The 15087-nt window shown below is 50.9% G+C and overlaps 1 protein-coding gene across 1 annotated transcript; it reads right to left on the bottom strand.

Moving 5' to 3' along the window:
- Nucleotides 1-12278: 12278 nt before the first annotated feature.
- Nucleotides 12279-14232, bottom strand: LOC123067624 (cytochrome P450 704C1-like). The gene is made up of 5 exons (XM_044490346.1): nt 13918-14232; nt 13577-13792; nt 13202-13492; nt 12767-13096; nt 12279-12671 (listed from the first exon to the last, which is right to left on the bottom strand). Exons 1-5 carry the CDS (start codon nt 14230-14232, stop codon nt 12279-12281), a joined length of 1545 nt encoding a protein of 514 aa, XP_044346281.1.
- Between the last annotated feature and the right edge of the window lie 855 nt (nt 14233-15087).

Genomic DNA, 15087 nt, shown 5'->3' with positions numbered 1-15087 from the left:
AGCGAAGCGGTTTCCTTGGCACGTCTTGTCAAAGTAGAGATCGTGTTCCCCTTATTCCGGGATCCCAATCAATACGGTCGTGGGTAACCCAACCGCGCCATTGATTGCGGCGCTTGGGAGATAAGCGAGTTTTATCGGGCCGGTGGGGACGCATGTTTTCGTCCGCCCATATAAGGGGATAGAGATCCAACCCTATTACCTGCGCCTTCTTCCTCCTTGGTTTATCCATCTCTGCGAACCCGAGCTCCAGTGCCCAAGCCCTCACATCTCACCTCAACCTTCTCCAACTATGTCTGGAGCAGGAGGCAAGTGGATGGCCTCCTCCGTCATGGAGGGGCAGATCCAGAAGCTGCGCAACGCCGGATACTTGTCAAGCGACATCGCGCACCGGCTCCCCAACGAGGGAGAGCTCATCCCCACCCCCAAGTCCCATGAGAGGGTAGTATTCCTTCCCCATTTCCTCCGCAGACTGGGCTTCCCACTCCATCCCTTTGTCCGGGGGCTCATGTTCTACTACGGCCTGGATTTCCATGATTTGGCCCCAAATTTCATCCTCAACATCTCGGTGTTTATCGTCGTGTGCGAGGCCTTCCTCTGCATCCAACCCCACTTCGGCTTGTGGCTCAAGACCTTCAGTGTCAAGCCGAAGGTTGTGAAGGGTAGCCAAGCGGAGTGCGGAGGCGCCATGGTGGGCAGGATATCCCACGTTACCTGGCTCGAGGGCACTTTCGTGGAAACCATCAAGGGGTGGTAATCGGGGTGGTTCTATATCATCGAGCCGCGTGACCCTGAATGGGCAGCGGCCCCCGAATTCATATCTGGCATCCCCACACGGCTCACCTCCTGGAAAGAGAGCGGCCGGACATGGGGTGATTCGGAGGAGCTGACCGGACTCCAAGCTTGCATCCAAAAGCTAGTGGACAAGAAGCTCAAGCTTGTCAACGTAATCCAGGTCATGCTCATCCGCCAGATTCTCCCGTGCCAACGACAGGGCTTCAACATGTGGGAGTTCGATCCGACGCAACACCAGACTTTGAATGGGCTCTTCAACACTATGTACGAAGATGTTTGGAAGGTGCTGTTCAAAGGCGCCGAGGCTCCCGCATCCGCTACCGAAGATCACGGATTCAGCTCGGAGCGTCCAGCTGACGAGGTAAGTGATTTTGCCCTTTAAGGAACACTTGTTTTCCATAGTTTGACTCTATGCGGGATCTAAACTCCCTTTCCTTTGACAGGACTGGCTGGAGAAGGCCGCACATGCTATCTGTCCGGCCCCATTGCCAGAGGACCCAGCGGACGCCCGTTTGACGGGGCTGCTGGCTCCGGCGCCCCATGTGGTGCCGGAGAACAAGGCCAAGAAGAAGGCCACGAGGACTCGGAAGAGTTCCCGTTTTCAGGTGCTATCGGATGACGACTCGAAGCCGACTCCTCTCAGCAAGGTGAGGAGGAGAAGAAGAAAGCCTCTCCCCCAGCGGGGGGAGAGAAGAAAAGGAAGGCCTCCCCAACGAGGGAGGCCGAAGGGTCCAAGAAGGGAAAAACTCTTCCCCCGGACTGCTCTGCCAACGCCAGTGACGACGACGAGGATTGGCCTCCAAGGGCCAAGCCCCTAGCGAGATCGTGAGTATCCGGACTCCTGAATAACTTCATAGTTTATCTTTTTTGCCACGCAATGTCTTTCTAATGCCGCATACAACCCTGCAGTCCGCCCAAGGACGATATCCCCGCTTCGTCGAGCGGGTCCTTAGGTGCGTCGGATATGGATTCTCTTCCGACCGCCTCCACCCCCCGTGACACGGACGACACCGAGGTGGGATTCCGGGAAGGGACCCGCCAGGAGGAGGAGGCCCCGGAGGTGTCGCAGGACAACCTCCCGGACTTTGCACCGGACTCGGCTCCGGATCCCATAGTGGGTTCGGAGTCCGGCGGGCGGCCCCTTCGTAAGAAGGGCAAGACCGTGACACCGGCAGCCTCCGCCCAACCGGATGCATCGGATAACTTACTGGAGGCACTCAATGGCGCCTCCATTGAAGAGGAACACCGCACTGTTATGAGTGTGGTGATTCAAAAGGTGCAGCTTGCCAAGAGCGGGCTGACCGAAGCCTGCAGCAGCCTTCTAACAGGCTTTGAGGTAAGAATTTTGAGATATGTAAAATAGTACCGCATAGACAGTAGCCCCTGATGCTCGGTTCAGTGTTCGGAAAGAAAAGCCGAACTGAGGATCTAAGAAGATATACGCAGGAGTCATAAAAAATATGTCGATATGGGATTGCAGGCTGCGCTGCTGACCTCTGCCGCACTGACTGCGGAGGTCAATACTTTGAAGGAAAACCTCGAGCGGTCCGAGAACGAGCTCGGCCGTGCCAAGAAGCAGCTCGAGGACAAGGAAGGTGAGTAACACCTTATTAAAATTGCACCTTACAGAAAAGGATTTTGGTTGCAAAAAGAATGACAAGGATAACGTGGGTATTGCAGGGGCCACTAATGAGGTGGCGACCTTGAAAGAGGCGGTGGCCGCGGCCGAACGTGATGCGGCTGCGGAGCGCACCGAGCGAGAGAAGCAGGGGGTGCGGGTGGCGGAGGTACAGCAAGAGCTCCAGGATCTCGTGCAGAAACATAAGAGCCTGGAGCGTCACTCGAAGACTCGAGAGTCTGAGCTTGCAATGGCTCTTGAGAGTGCCAAAGCCGCTAAGGCCGAAGCCTACAAGGCCCTCCAGGAGATCGAGGCGGTAAAGAAAATAGCAGCGGGTAAGGCATTTTTCATGCAAAGTAAGCATGTGAGTGTTAATTACCTGTCGCTTACCCGAATTCGGAGCTCTCCAGGAGCGTTCGCAGATCTTCCTCGCAGCGTGTCCGATGCTGCCGCGTTCTACCGGGCCGAGGAGGGGAGCTCGACGGAGAAGGTCTTCTGGTCTGAGTATGCTGAGGCCGGACATCCGGTGCCCCTAAGCGACCAGCTGAAGCAGCTGGTCGAGCTCCACAAGGCGGCCGAACAGGCCATGAAGGGCCTCATAGTTCGGCTGTGGCCTAAGGAGGCCATGCCTGGGAGCTACTTCGGCCTGGTGCGGCGGCTGGTGGATGCGTGCCCGTGGGTTGAAGTCATCAAGCACTCCGCCTGTATTGAAGGTGCCCGTCGGGCCCTTGCCCGTGTAAAGGTGCACTGGGGCAAGATGGATGCCCAGAAGCTCGTGACGGACCCACCACCGGAGGGCAAGGAGCATCGCACGCCCGAGATGTATTATAAGAGTGTGCTGAAGGGCGCCCGCACTATTGCGGGTGAGTGCTCCAAAGATGTAATATTTGAGTAGACTCGCATTTTGTTATCCTGTGCGCTGAAAACTTAGTTCATTTGCGCTAAGCAACGCATTTTAATTTAAAATATTACCTTCTGTGCGGCTGTTTATCAAATCTGAGAGATGGCAAGTCGTCGGCTTCAGCCCCCATGCCACGAGTGCTGGGGTGTTCGGGATAAATTTGAGCACTCTTGTTCCCATATTTGGGTCCATCTAGGGAGGCGCTCAACACAACGAACAAGGCAACCGGACTTATAATGCTTGAACACTCTCACTTAGCCATAGAATTCTATAATTTTAAATTTCGGCGAAGCCCCTAGTCTTCGGAAGGCCGAATTTGGGGCGCTATCCACGCCTGGGCCGGATAAAAACCGGCTCCTCGCTCTAAGCGGCATAAGTCTTTAGGGACTCGCAAAAACCTCTCGAACAGCGACCAGCTCTTGCCTCATCATGACGGTCAGTTTTAGCTTTCTCCACTGAGGCGTTAACCCAGCTCAATTGGGGCGCAATCGCAGTGGTTCTCCCAGTGCTACCTTAGCCGATACAACAGAACGTAAGGTACCAAAACATGGGAGCCGGGCAAACCCAACTATTGACCCAAGACATGATTCGGAGCTGATGCATATAATGCTATAAGTTCGGGGTGCCGCACTTGTGAAAGTGTCCGGACTTATCACACCATGATGTAGGAAACATAAGCCCCTGGTGTATTTAGCCGTACCAAGACATACGGATGCGTAATGTCATAAATGAACATATGTATAAAAGAGAAATGCAATTAGAAGCAAAAAGGTGCTGCATTACTTATTCAAGAAAAACTGCTATAAGTGCAGAACGATACAAATGGTGCGATAAGCAAGGGATGGGACTGTTAAACATGTCCCCCTCCAGGGGTAGGCTGCGGAATGGTGCATAAAACATATTTAATGCTCGTAATGGAGACCACCTGGATATTCGCTGTAGCCTTTCTTCTTCCCTGGCTGTTGCATCGTGAGTTCGGCAGGTCTACTGCCGGACAGGGCCTCTGACGAACGGAGTCCTGTGGGTAAAAATAAAAAGGAGAAGAAAAAGAAAAAAGAAAAAGAATGACACACTTGAGAGCCCCTGGTGTGGTTGAGCCGCAGTCTGGGCCTATCGTGGTCGTGTCCCTCTCCCCATGCCCAAGGTATCTTCAGAGCGTAATGGTGTACGCGAAGGACCTGTCTTGACGTTTTACAGGGGCTGGGGTTGGGGCCGCACTGCTACGCGTGCTCGGCACGTGCCAGGTGGTCTTGTTGTAGGTTACTCCGGGCGCGCTTAGCTGTGTCCGGCCGCTTAACGGCCGGACTCGAGAATTGCCTTAAGAGGCTGCATTGTACTTCTGCCGCGAGAGCCGCTGTATGTTCCTCCGTGCGGAGAGAACGTTCAGTGTTTCCGTTGACCGTGATGACTCCTCGAGGGCCTGGCATCTTGAGCTTGAGGTATGCGTAGTGCGGCACCGCGTTGAACTTTGCGAACGCGGTACGTCCGAGCAGGGCATGATAGCCGCTGCGGAACGGGACTATGTCGAAGATTAACTCCTCGCTCCGGAAGTTATCCGGGGATCCGAAGACCACTTCCAGTGTAACTGAGCCTGTACAATTGGCTTCTACACCTGGTATGACGCCTTTAAAGGTCGTCTTGGTAGGTTTAATCCTTGAGGGGTCTATGCCCATTTTGCGCACTGTGTCCTGATAAAGCAGGTTCAGGCTGCTGCCGCCGTCCATCAGGACTCTGGTGAGGTGAAATCCATCGACGATTGGGTCTAGAACCAATGCGGCGAATCCGCCATGGCGGATGCTGGTGGGGTGGTCCCTCCGGTCAAAAGTGATCGGGCAGGAGGACCATGGATTGAACTTCGGGGCAACTGGCTCCATCGCGTATACATCCCTGAGTGCACGCTTCCGCTCCCTTTTGGGTATGTGCGTTGCGTATATCATGTTCACCGTCCGCACCTGTGGGGGGAAACCCTTCTGTCCTCTATTGTTCGGCGGTCGGGTCTCTTCCTCGTCATCGCTATGCAGCCCCTTGTCATTGTTTTCGGCAATTAACTTGCCTGCCTGCTTGAATACCCAACAGTCCCTGTTGGTGTGGTTAGCTGGCTTTTCGGGGGTGCCATGTATCTGGCACAAGCGGTCGAGTATTCGGTCCAAATTGGACGGACCCGGAGTAGTTCTTTTGAATGGCTTTTTCCGCTGACCGGGTTTAGAGCCTCTGAATCCGGCATTGACTGCCGTATCCTCACTGTTGTCGCCGTTAATGCGGCGTTTGTTTTTGTTACGACGCGACCTGCCATTACGGTCCTTGATATCCGGACTGCCAGAATTTTTGCTGAGGTTGTTGCTGCGTGCTAGCCAGCTGTCCTCACCCGCGCAGAAGCGGGTCATGAGTGATGTGAGGGCTGCCATGGATTTTGGCTTTTCCTGTCCCAGGTGCCGGGCAAGCCACTCGTCGCGGATATTGTGCTTGAAGGCCGCTAGGGCCTCCGCATCCGGACAGTCGACGATTTGGTTTTTCTTGGTTAAGAACCGTGTCCAGAATTGTCTGGCCGATTCGTCTGGCTGCTGAATTATGTGGCTTGAGGTCATCAGCGTCTGGTGGTCGCACATACGTCCCTTGGAAGTTATCGAGGAATGCGGCTTCCAGGTCTTCCCAACTCCCAATTGACTCTGCTGGCAAGCTGTTAAGCCAATGCCGGGCTGGTCCTTTAAGCTTGAGGGGGAGATATTTGATGGCGTGAAGATCGTCACCGCGGGCCATGTGGATGTGAAGGAGATAGTCTTCGATCCAAACCGCGGGGTCTGTTGTGCCATCGTAAGATTCAATATTCACGGGTTTAAACCCTTCGGGGATTTGATGATCCATTACTTCATCTGTGAAGCATAGTGGGTGTGCGGCGCCTCTGTACTGGGCGATATCACGACGGAGCTCAAAAGAGCTTTGTCTGTTTTGTTCGGCCCGGCCGGACTTACTGTGTCCGGTGCGACGGTTGTCGTCACGTATCATGGGGCGCCCACGCGATCCATAGATCGATCTTGATTGTCTTGCCCTATCCTCCAATATATCTCGCAAGTCCGGAGCGTTCCCCTGTGGCCTTGTGCTTTCGAGCGATGCCGGGGTACGGGTCTAGTGAAGGGCCTAGAGGCCTCTCTGTCGCGACCACGGGGTGGTCGATCAGCCGTATTGTCTCCTGGTGATGCGGGTTCATATGCCTCCTCCTCTAATCGGGGGAGCAGCTTACGTTTAGGGTAGCTTTTGGAGGGGTGTTCGAGCTCATGCTCTTCGGCCGCGAGGACTTCAGTCCACCTGTCGGCTAGCAGATCTTCATCAGCTCTAAGCTGTTGCTGCTTTTTCTTGAGGCTGTTCGCCGTGGCCATAAGCCTGCGTTTGAAACACTCCTGTTCGACGGGATCCTCTGGCACGACGAATTCATCGTCGTCGAGGCTTGCCTCGTCTCCGGAGGGAGGCATATAATCCTCTACCTCTTCTTCTGCCGCTCTCTCATGAGGGCTGGCGTCCCCGTCCTCCTGTGCTGGATCTTGCTGGAGTGGGTTGTCTTCGGCACTATCCGGGGTGTTATTATCTCCGGTGCCGGAATCTTTATTCTTGCTATGGCGGGATTTAGAGCGGCGCCGCTGACGCCGGCGCTTGGGCTGTTTCTTGGAGGGGTCATCCTCCGCTGCCCCTTCGCCATTCCCATCCTTTGGGATATCCACCATGTATATATCATATGACGAGGTGGCTTTCCAGTGCCCGGTAGGCGCTGGTTCTTGGTCATCTCCGGCATCGTCGTCCATACCGTCGATGTCTTCGGAGTCGTAGTCTAGCATGTCGGTTAGATCATCGACAGTGGCTACCAAGTGGGTAGTGGGTGGGTTTTCAATTTCTTCGTCGTCCGCATCCCAACCATCCTGGCCGCAGTCCGGCCAGGGCTCTCCTGATAATGAGAGATACCTTAGCGAACTCAGGATGTCGCCAAAAGATGAGTGTTGAAAGATGTCCGAGGCAGTAAACTCCATGATCGGCGCCCAACCGGATTCGATTGGCGGGGGCACGGGAGGTTCAGAGTCCGGCACCTCGGAGTCACGAGCCTCGTGAGGGACAAGATCAGTGTTCGGCTCTATCGCCGTAGAGGTTGCAGCCCCCGGGGCGGTGTCTAGCCATCCGTCCTTGATCTGCGTAGCCGGCTCCGAATTGAAGATCGGAGCGGGCTCGAGTGCGGCCTCCAGGGTACTGTCCGGCTGTAGAGATAAATCATGCCCGTCGTGACAGTGCGGCGCGCTTGGCTGTGGCTCGAGTCCATCGAAGATCAAGTCCCCGCGGATGTCAGCCGTGAAGTTCAAACTTCCAAATCTGACATGACGGCCCGGGGCGTAACTTTCGATCTGCTCTAGATGGCCAAGCGAATTGGCCTGCAGTGCAAAGCCGCCGAATACGAAGATCTGTCCGGGGAGGAAGGTCTCACCCTGGACTGCGTCGTTGATGTCGATCGAAGAAGCCATCGAGCCTATCGGCGACGATACAGAGGAACTCTCAATGAAAGCACCAATGTCGGTGTCAAAACCGGCGGATCTCGGGTAGGGGGTCCCGAACTGTGCGTCTAGGCGGATGGTAACAGGAGACAAGGGACACGATGTTTTACCCAGGTTCGGGCCCTCTTGATGGAGGTAAAACCCTACGTCCTGCTTGATTAATATTGATGATGTGTGTTACAAGAGTAGATCTACAACGAGACCGAGGAGGCTAAACCCTAGAAGCTAGCCTATGGTATGATTGTTTTTCGTCCTACGGACTAAAGCCATCCGGTTTATATAGACACCGGAGAGGGGTAGGGTTACACAGAGTCGGTTACAATGGTAGGAGATCTACATATCCGTATCGCCAAGCTTGCCTTCCACGCCAAGGAAAGTCCCATCCGGACACGGGACGGAGTCTTCAATCTTGTATCTTCATAGTCTTGGAGTCCGGCCGGATGATAGTTCGGCTATCCGGACACCCCCTAGTCCGGGACTCCCTCAACGGGTATCCGACCCAGAGAGCTCGGGAATCCGGACATAGTTCGTCCTCAAGATAGAGGAAGAATCGATGCCTTGCTCTTCCGCTACCGCTATCTGATGGGTGGCCCGCGGAGAGTTAATCTCCCTTTGGTCTGGTTTAAGCCCGATCCGATCATAGTCTGTAGCGACTCCCAGAGCGGCGATGCAATCCAAGAGCTTGTTCAGGGAGGAGAGATCCATTGGATCCATCTGTTCGATAAGTTCTGAATTGACGTGGAGGCTGTTTTTGATGACCTGAGAAGTCATCGTCGGCGCGACGGCCGATCGGGCGGTCATGACGAAGCCGCCTAGTCGGAGAGTTTGGCCTAGAGCCAGGGCTCCCCCAGAGGTGATGTTGTCCTTGACAACAAGGCGAGCCATCAAGCCTTACCGTGACAACACAGTGGACTCTCAATGAAAGCACCAATGTCGGTGTCAAAACCGGCGGATCTCGGGTAGGGGGTCCCAAACTGTGCGTCTAAGGCTAATGGTACCAGGAGGCGGGGGACACGATGTTTACCCAGGTTCGGGCCCTCTCGATGGAGGTAATACCCTACTTCCTACTTGATTGATCTTGATGATATGAGTATTACAAGAGTTGATCTACCACGAGATCGTAGAGGCTAAACCCTAGAAGCTAGCCTATGATTATGATTGTTCTTGTCCTACGGACTAAACCCTTCGGTTTCTATAGACATCGGAGGGGGCTAGGGTTACACAGGGTCGGTTACAGAGAAGGAGATCTACACATCCGAATCGCCAAGCTTGCCTTCCACGCAAAGGAGAGTCCCACCTGGACACGGGACGAAGTCTTCAATCTTGTATCTTCATAGTCCAACAGTCCGGCATAAGCATATAGTCCGGCTGTCCGAGGACCCCCTAATCTAGGACTCCCTCAGCATCCCCAAGCTTAGATGCTTGAGTATCCTTTGAAATATTTACTTGGGGTGTCTTGGGCATCCCCAAACTTGAAATCTGCCTCTCTTTATTCTTCTCACGTCGGTAACTCCTCGTTCTTTGAACACTTCATCCATAAAAACTTAACAAAAACTTTGTGAGATCCGTTAGTGTAATAAAGCAAACTACCACTTTAAGGTACTGTAATGAATTCATTCTTTATTTATATTGGTGTTAAACCTACTGTATTACAACTTCTCTATGGTTCGTACCCCCGATACTAGCCATAGATTCATCAAAATAAGCAAACAACACGGGAAAAACAGAATCTGTCAAAAACAGGACAGTCTGTAGTAATCTGGAAGTTTAGTAAACTTTTGTAACTCCAAAAATTGTGAAATAAATATGAAAATTTGAAAACTTTGTACAGAAGTAATGTGAAAAAAAATTCAGACCCATTTGACCTTCTAGTAAAAAAATGTAAAATCACGCACTACAGCCAAAGTTTCTGTTTTTGTTCTGCACATAGTAAACAAGCAATCTAATCATCCTAAAACCAAAGCTTGGCACATTATTTTTATAATACAATGGATATATAAAAGGGGATAATTATTTACATAGAAACTTCCTTGAAAAATTCTACATTATTTCCATGAGCATGAACACAAGCGCTTAAGGTCGGCCCTCACTTCTCCAATGCATAACTTTCCAATCACTTCTCTTTTTGAAAAACTTTTTAGGCATATGAGGCAAGTGCATCTTTTTGTATTTTAATTTTTTAATTTTTTTTGTATGTTTCACCCACAACTAAGCAAAACAAAAAGGTAAAATAAAATCTACTTAGAGAATAAAACAAACAAGCATACACGAGAATAACAACCCCATGCTATTGCTCCCCGGCAACGGCGCCAGAAAAGAGCTTGATAATCCCCAAGTGCAGGGAATCATCGTAACAATTCCCAATGGTGGAAGTGATAAGTATGGAGTGTCGAACTCACAAGGAGCTAAAGGCAGCTGATACAACTCTAGTCCTATCTGCCACTGATACGACTCTACATACACCGGATGTTTGCTTCCAACTAGAAACGAGAAATAAAACTGTGTTGTGGATATGAAGAGGATAACTTTGCATGATATCAGAGAGCTAAAACATAAAAGTAGGTACTGTTATCATAAAGTTAGAATATATTACTAAATGTTATAAATAGCGAGTGTGGAATAATGATGGGTCGGTGTGCGGAATTATCCTAGGCAATTGTTAACAAGACCGGTAGTCGTCATTGCAATTTCATAGGAGGGAGAGGCATAGGCTAACATACTTTCTCTTCTTGGATCATATGCACTTATGATTGGAACTCTAACACGCATCCACAACTACTAAAGATTATTAAGGTAAAACCAAACCATAGCATTAAAGTATCAAGTCCTTTTTATCCCATACGCCGTGACCCACTTATCCGTTTTTATGCTTCTATCACTCAAGCAACACAGACAAAAAGTAAACCATGGACACATTGCAACACCCTACAGCAGGAATCCCTCACGCTTGCGCGACACGAAGGGCACCATAGGACAGCACCAAAATAAAACATACAACTCGTACCAATGTAGATCATCAATCAGCCCAAGGACGAAGGATATCTACTCAAAACATCATAGGATGGCAACACATCATTGGATCATAATATGTGGCATAAAGCACCATGTTCAAGTAGGGATTACAGCGGGGTGCGGGAGAGTGGACCGCGTAAAAGAGATAAGGGTGGTGATGATGATGGTGATGTTGATGAAGACGATCACCGCGGCGATGACTCCCCTCCCGATGGCACTCCGGCGCCACTGAGAGAGAGGAGGAGAGGTTCTCCTCCCTTGTGCTTCCTCCTCCATGGCCTCCCCCCTGGATGGGGAGAGATTCTCCCTCTGGTCCTTGGCCTTCATGGCGATGATGGCCCCTCCGAGATCCTCGGCCATGGCCTGCGGTGATGATGGCCCCCTCCGGCAGGATGCCAGAGAGGGCCTAGATTGATTTCTCGTGGTTACAGAGGCTTGCGGTGGCGGAACTTCCAATCTAGGTTATTTCCCGAAGGTTTCTGTATTTATATGAGGAGTTGGCGTTGATTTCACGTCAGGGGGCCCCTCGGGGAGTCCACGAGGCAGGGGGGCGCCCCCACCCTCGTGGGGTCCACGGAACTCCCCTCCGGTAGATTTTTGTTCCAGTATTTTTCATATTTTCCAGAAAAAATCTCCGTTGATTTTCAGCGCGGTCTGAGAACTCTTATTTCTGCACAAAAATAACACCACGGTAGTTCTGCTAAAAACAGCGTCAGTCCGGATTAGTTCTAATCAAATCATTCCAAAATCATATAAAACTATTGTAAACATGGCATGAATACTTCATAAATTATAGATACGTTGGAGACGTATCAAAGGTCGAAGCCACCACTTTGTACTTGTCATCCTCAGCAAGCAACTGCTCCATGATGTTGATGGAGTCCTCCACCACGGCCGAATCGATGGCGTACTCCCACCAAGAGGTCCTCAGTTCTAGTAATAAGTGTACCCCTTGTATTTGTTGAAGCAACTCTAGATGGTCGGGCCGCTGGTGCGGCCATCAACACATATTTTTATTTGTGTATAAATTTTGTAAAATATGTTTTAGTTGAATAAACTTAAAAAGATGGTGGGAATCAATTTAATAACGGAATACATTAATATACACATATATATTGCAAAAAAGGTTTATGTACTTCTAAAACAAAGGTTAATGTGTTTGAAATAAAATATTCATCTCATATTAAAAAAATATTTCTGTATACAGAGAAAAAATATATATTCAAAAGGTTTAAATAATTCTAAAAAGTTGCTCATAAGTTTCAGAATACTATGTATTAAGCAAAGAAGAAAGTTTCAGAATATAGGAAAAGCTATTTTCACAGAATATATGTTCATGAGGATCCAGTTCCATGTCCGGACTTGGGACTAAGGTTCAGTACTTGAGACATTCAAGCGTGTGTGTCTTTCTTGGGTACAAACGTGGCTATATGATGCCTCTGGCCGTAGCCGTGAGATGGAGACCCTGGTCGATGTAGAGCGTGATCATGGTCCTGTAGTTGACGCTGGCGTCCTTGTCACGCAGCTCGAGCACGAAGAAGCGGAGCAGCACGGCCGCGAAGATCTTCATCTGCCTGTACGCGAATTCCTTTCCCAAGCAGATCCTTGGACCAGCCTGGAAAGCTGTGAACTTGAAAGGGCTCTCCGGCAGGAACTCGCCGCGCTCGTCGAGCCATCTTTCAGGCCGGAAGGCAATGGCGTCCTCGCCCCACAGCCGCTCCATCCGGCCCATGGCGTAGGGGGCGTAGAACACGATGTCTCCCTTGCCGACGCTGAAGCCGTTGGGCAGAACGTCATCTGAAAAGCACTCCTTGTTATCCTGAAACACCCCCAAAAAACAGATATCATCACTCAGATCTGCAGTTATAATCTTTCTTGGACTACCAACAATTTGTGGTAGATGGATGGACTCACCAACGGGAGAGAAGGGTACAGCCTGAGCGTCTCCGTTAGGGCGGCATGCAGGTAGTGCATCTTGTTCAGCGCTTCCTCGGTGAGGCTCCGGGAGAAGTCGTCGATGGACGAAGTGGCCTCGCCAGCGTCGGCAGCCTCCTTGCTTATCTTCTCCTGGACCTCCGGGTGCTTGCACATCATGTAAAGGAACCAGGCAAGCGCTCCCGCGGTCGTGTCCTTGCCGGCCATGACTATGTTCAGTATGATGTCTCTCAGGTACTTGTAATCCACTTTCCCTGTGTCGCTGTTGGTTGCCAGTATGAACCTGGACAGCAGATCATCCTTCGACCCCTGTCAAGTATCAACGTCAAGGAGAACCTGAACTTTAGTTTCAAGCGTAATATAATACAGTCTTACAACAAGTTGATGCAGGTCAGAGCACGTTCGATTACATACAGTGTCGTGTGCCTTGTTGCCGTCCGACATCTCGTCCGCCCTGGCCCGGATGCACTTGTACACGAACTCGTCGACGACCTTGATCCTGTGCCTGAGCGCCGCCTCGGCGCCAACGTTGAGGAACCTCGACACCTTCCAAAACGCATCGATGTAACGTAGCAGGATGAACTCGCTGGCGTCGTCGAACGCCGCGGCGAAGCGGCTCCCCTCGTCCGAACCCGACAGCGTGCCGAGGTCCACGCCGAAGGCGATGGTGAAGATGGAGTCCATCGTCGCTTTCATCAGAAGGGCCTGATCCAAGAAACATATATACACATATCGGCAAAGTTAGGTCAGAGGATGGTCCTGGAATTAATCAGAGCCAGCCAGGTTGACCTGAAAGTCCATGGGTTGCTTCGCGGCTACGTTGCCGGAGACGATGTGCGCGAGCTTGGCGGCGTTCCGGTTGAAGACACCGCCGCTGAAGTCCCGGAGTGCCCTCGTCGAGAAGTCGTAGCTGGCGATCTTCCTCTGCTGCTTCCACTTGTCGCCGTCCACCGCGAAGATGCCGTCTCCGAAGAGATCGCCCATCTTGTCGTAGTTAGACGCGCCCTTTTAATTGTGTTTGTTCAGAATATATGTCAGCAAGTATCCTGAGCTACTAATCATTATCTTGATCATACGTTTGAGCGTCAACTATTCCGGACGGAGGGAGTAGTTAGCAGCTACTCGTATACCTTGCCGTAGTTGGCGAAGTTGGTCCTGAGGATGTGTTCGACCACCGCCGTGTCGGACGTGTAAATCTGCCTCCGTCCTCCCGGCGCGAGCAGCCGGAACGTTGCGTGTTCGCGGAACAGGTCCGTGAAGTAGTCGTGCAGCCGCCGGAGGTGATATACCTGGTGGAACACCGTTCCGACCACGGGCGGGTACCGCTGCGCTCCGGCGGCGCCGCGGCCGACAACGATGGTGCCAAGGTACGAGCAGATCGCTAGCGTGGTGAGGCCGGCAGCCACCAGCAAGGCCGGAGAGCACTCTGGCATTCCCGTCGCCATAGCTACGCACTTGCTCGCGTGTGTGTTGTGAGCTGAGCTGTGCGTGTGAGTGTGACTCGGCCTGCCAGCCGGCCGGGGCTTTAACTATTTGGTGCCTGCTGTATTCCATGTCAGCGTTCGTTAGTAGTAGTAAGAATACTCAGCACAATGCATACTTAAGACGCACAAACTAGTACATCTCTAATTTAATGCTCCCTCTATTCCTAAATACTATGTTTTTGTAGAGATTCTACTATGGATTTCATCCAGAGCAAAATGAGTGAATCTACACTTTAAAATGCATCTATATACATTCGTATGTGGTTCATAGTGGAATCATATACATCTGGAGCAAAAGACTTCTATTTAGGAACGAAGGGACTATAATACTGTATCATATCATGATACTTGATTATCTCTTCTCATTTAATTATGTGCCATCTTAGCATTTTTTTTGCGAGGCCACCTTAGCAAATTGACTTAGTTGATATGCATAATACTACTTATGATATTCACATTGTTATCAGACTTACTAGGTTTTGACCTAGTTAACTAGGCCAAGTCAACTTCACGTCCATTCAGAAGTTGTATAGTATGTGATTAAGTAAGAAGTATGATGGTTCACAAAATATAATTAATTAAGGAATATGATGCAAGTGCAGGCCGCTAATTAGTTAAGTTGGTACTAGTGCTATATGCAATTGGTATACATAATTATAAATGTTTTTTGTTGGTGAAAATGTAGCCTATGGGCAACTAATGCTGACTCAATGATGAATCTGTGGCAAGATCTACCCTGTTACGTATTCTTCAAGACAATTGGAGCCAAGGTTTTGAATACCGAATGTACCTTTTTTCTCATGGGAGAGCGAGATC

Source organism: Triticum aestivum, chromosome 3B (assembly GCF_018294505.1).
Source record: "Triticum aestivum cultivar Chinese Spring chromosome 3B, IWGSC CS RefSeq v2.1, whole genome shotgun sequence".
Lineage (NCBI taxonomy): Eukaryota > Viridiplantae > Streptophyta > Magnoliopsida > Poales > Poaceae > Triticum > Triticum aestivum.
The sequence above is the reverse complement of the archived record's forward strand: the minus strand, read 5'-3'. Positions and strand labels throughout refer to the sequence as shown.

What these genes read in the sequence shown, in the direction of transcription:
- LOC123067624 (XM_044490346.1), bottom strand. Translation starts at nt 14,232, where the DNA reads ATGGCGACGGGAATGCCAGAGTGCTCTCCGGCCTTGCTGGTGGCTGCC. An exon ending in ACTTCGCCAACTACGGCAAG is followed by an intron (nt 13,793 to 13,917) that starts GTATACGAGTAG and finishes CACAATTAAAAG; the next exon opens with GGCGCGTCTAACTACGACAA. An exon ending in GCAACAAGGCACACGACACT is followed by an intron (nt 13,097 to 13,201) that starts GTATGTAATCGA and finishes GATACTTGACAG; the next exon opens with GGGTCGAAGGATGATCTGCT.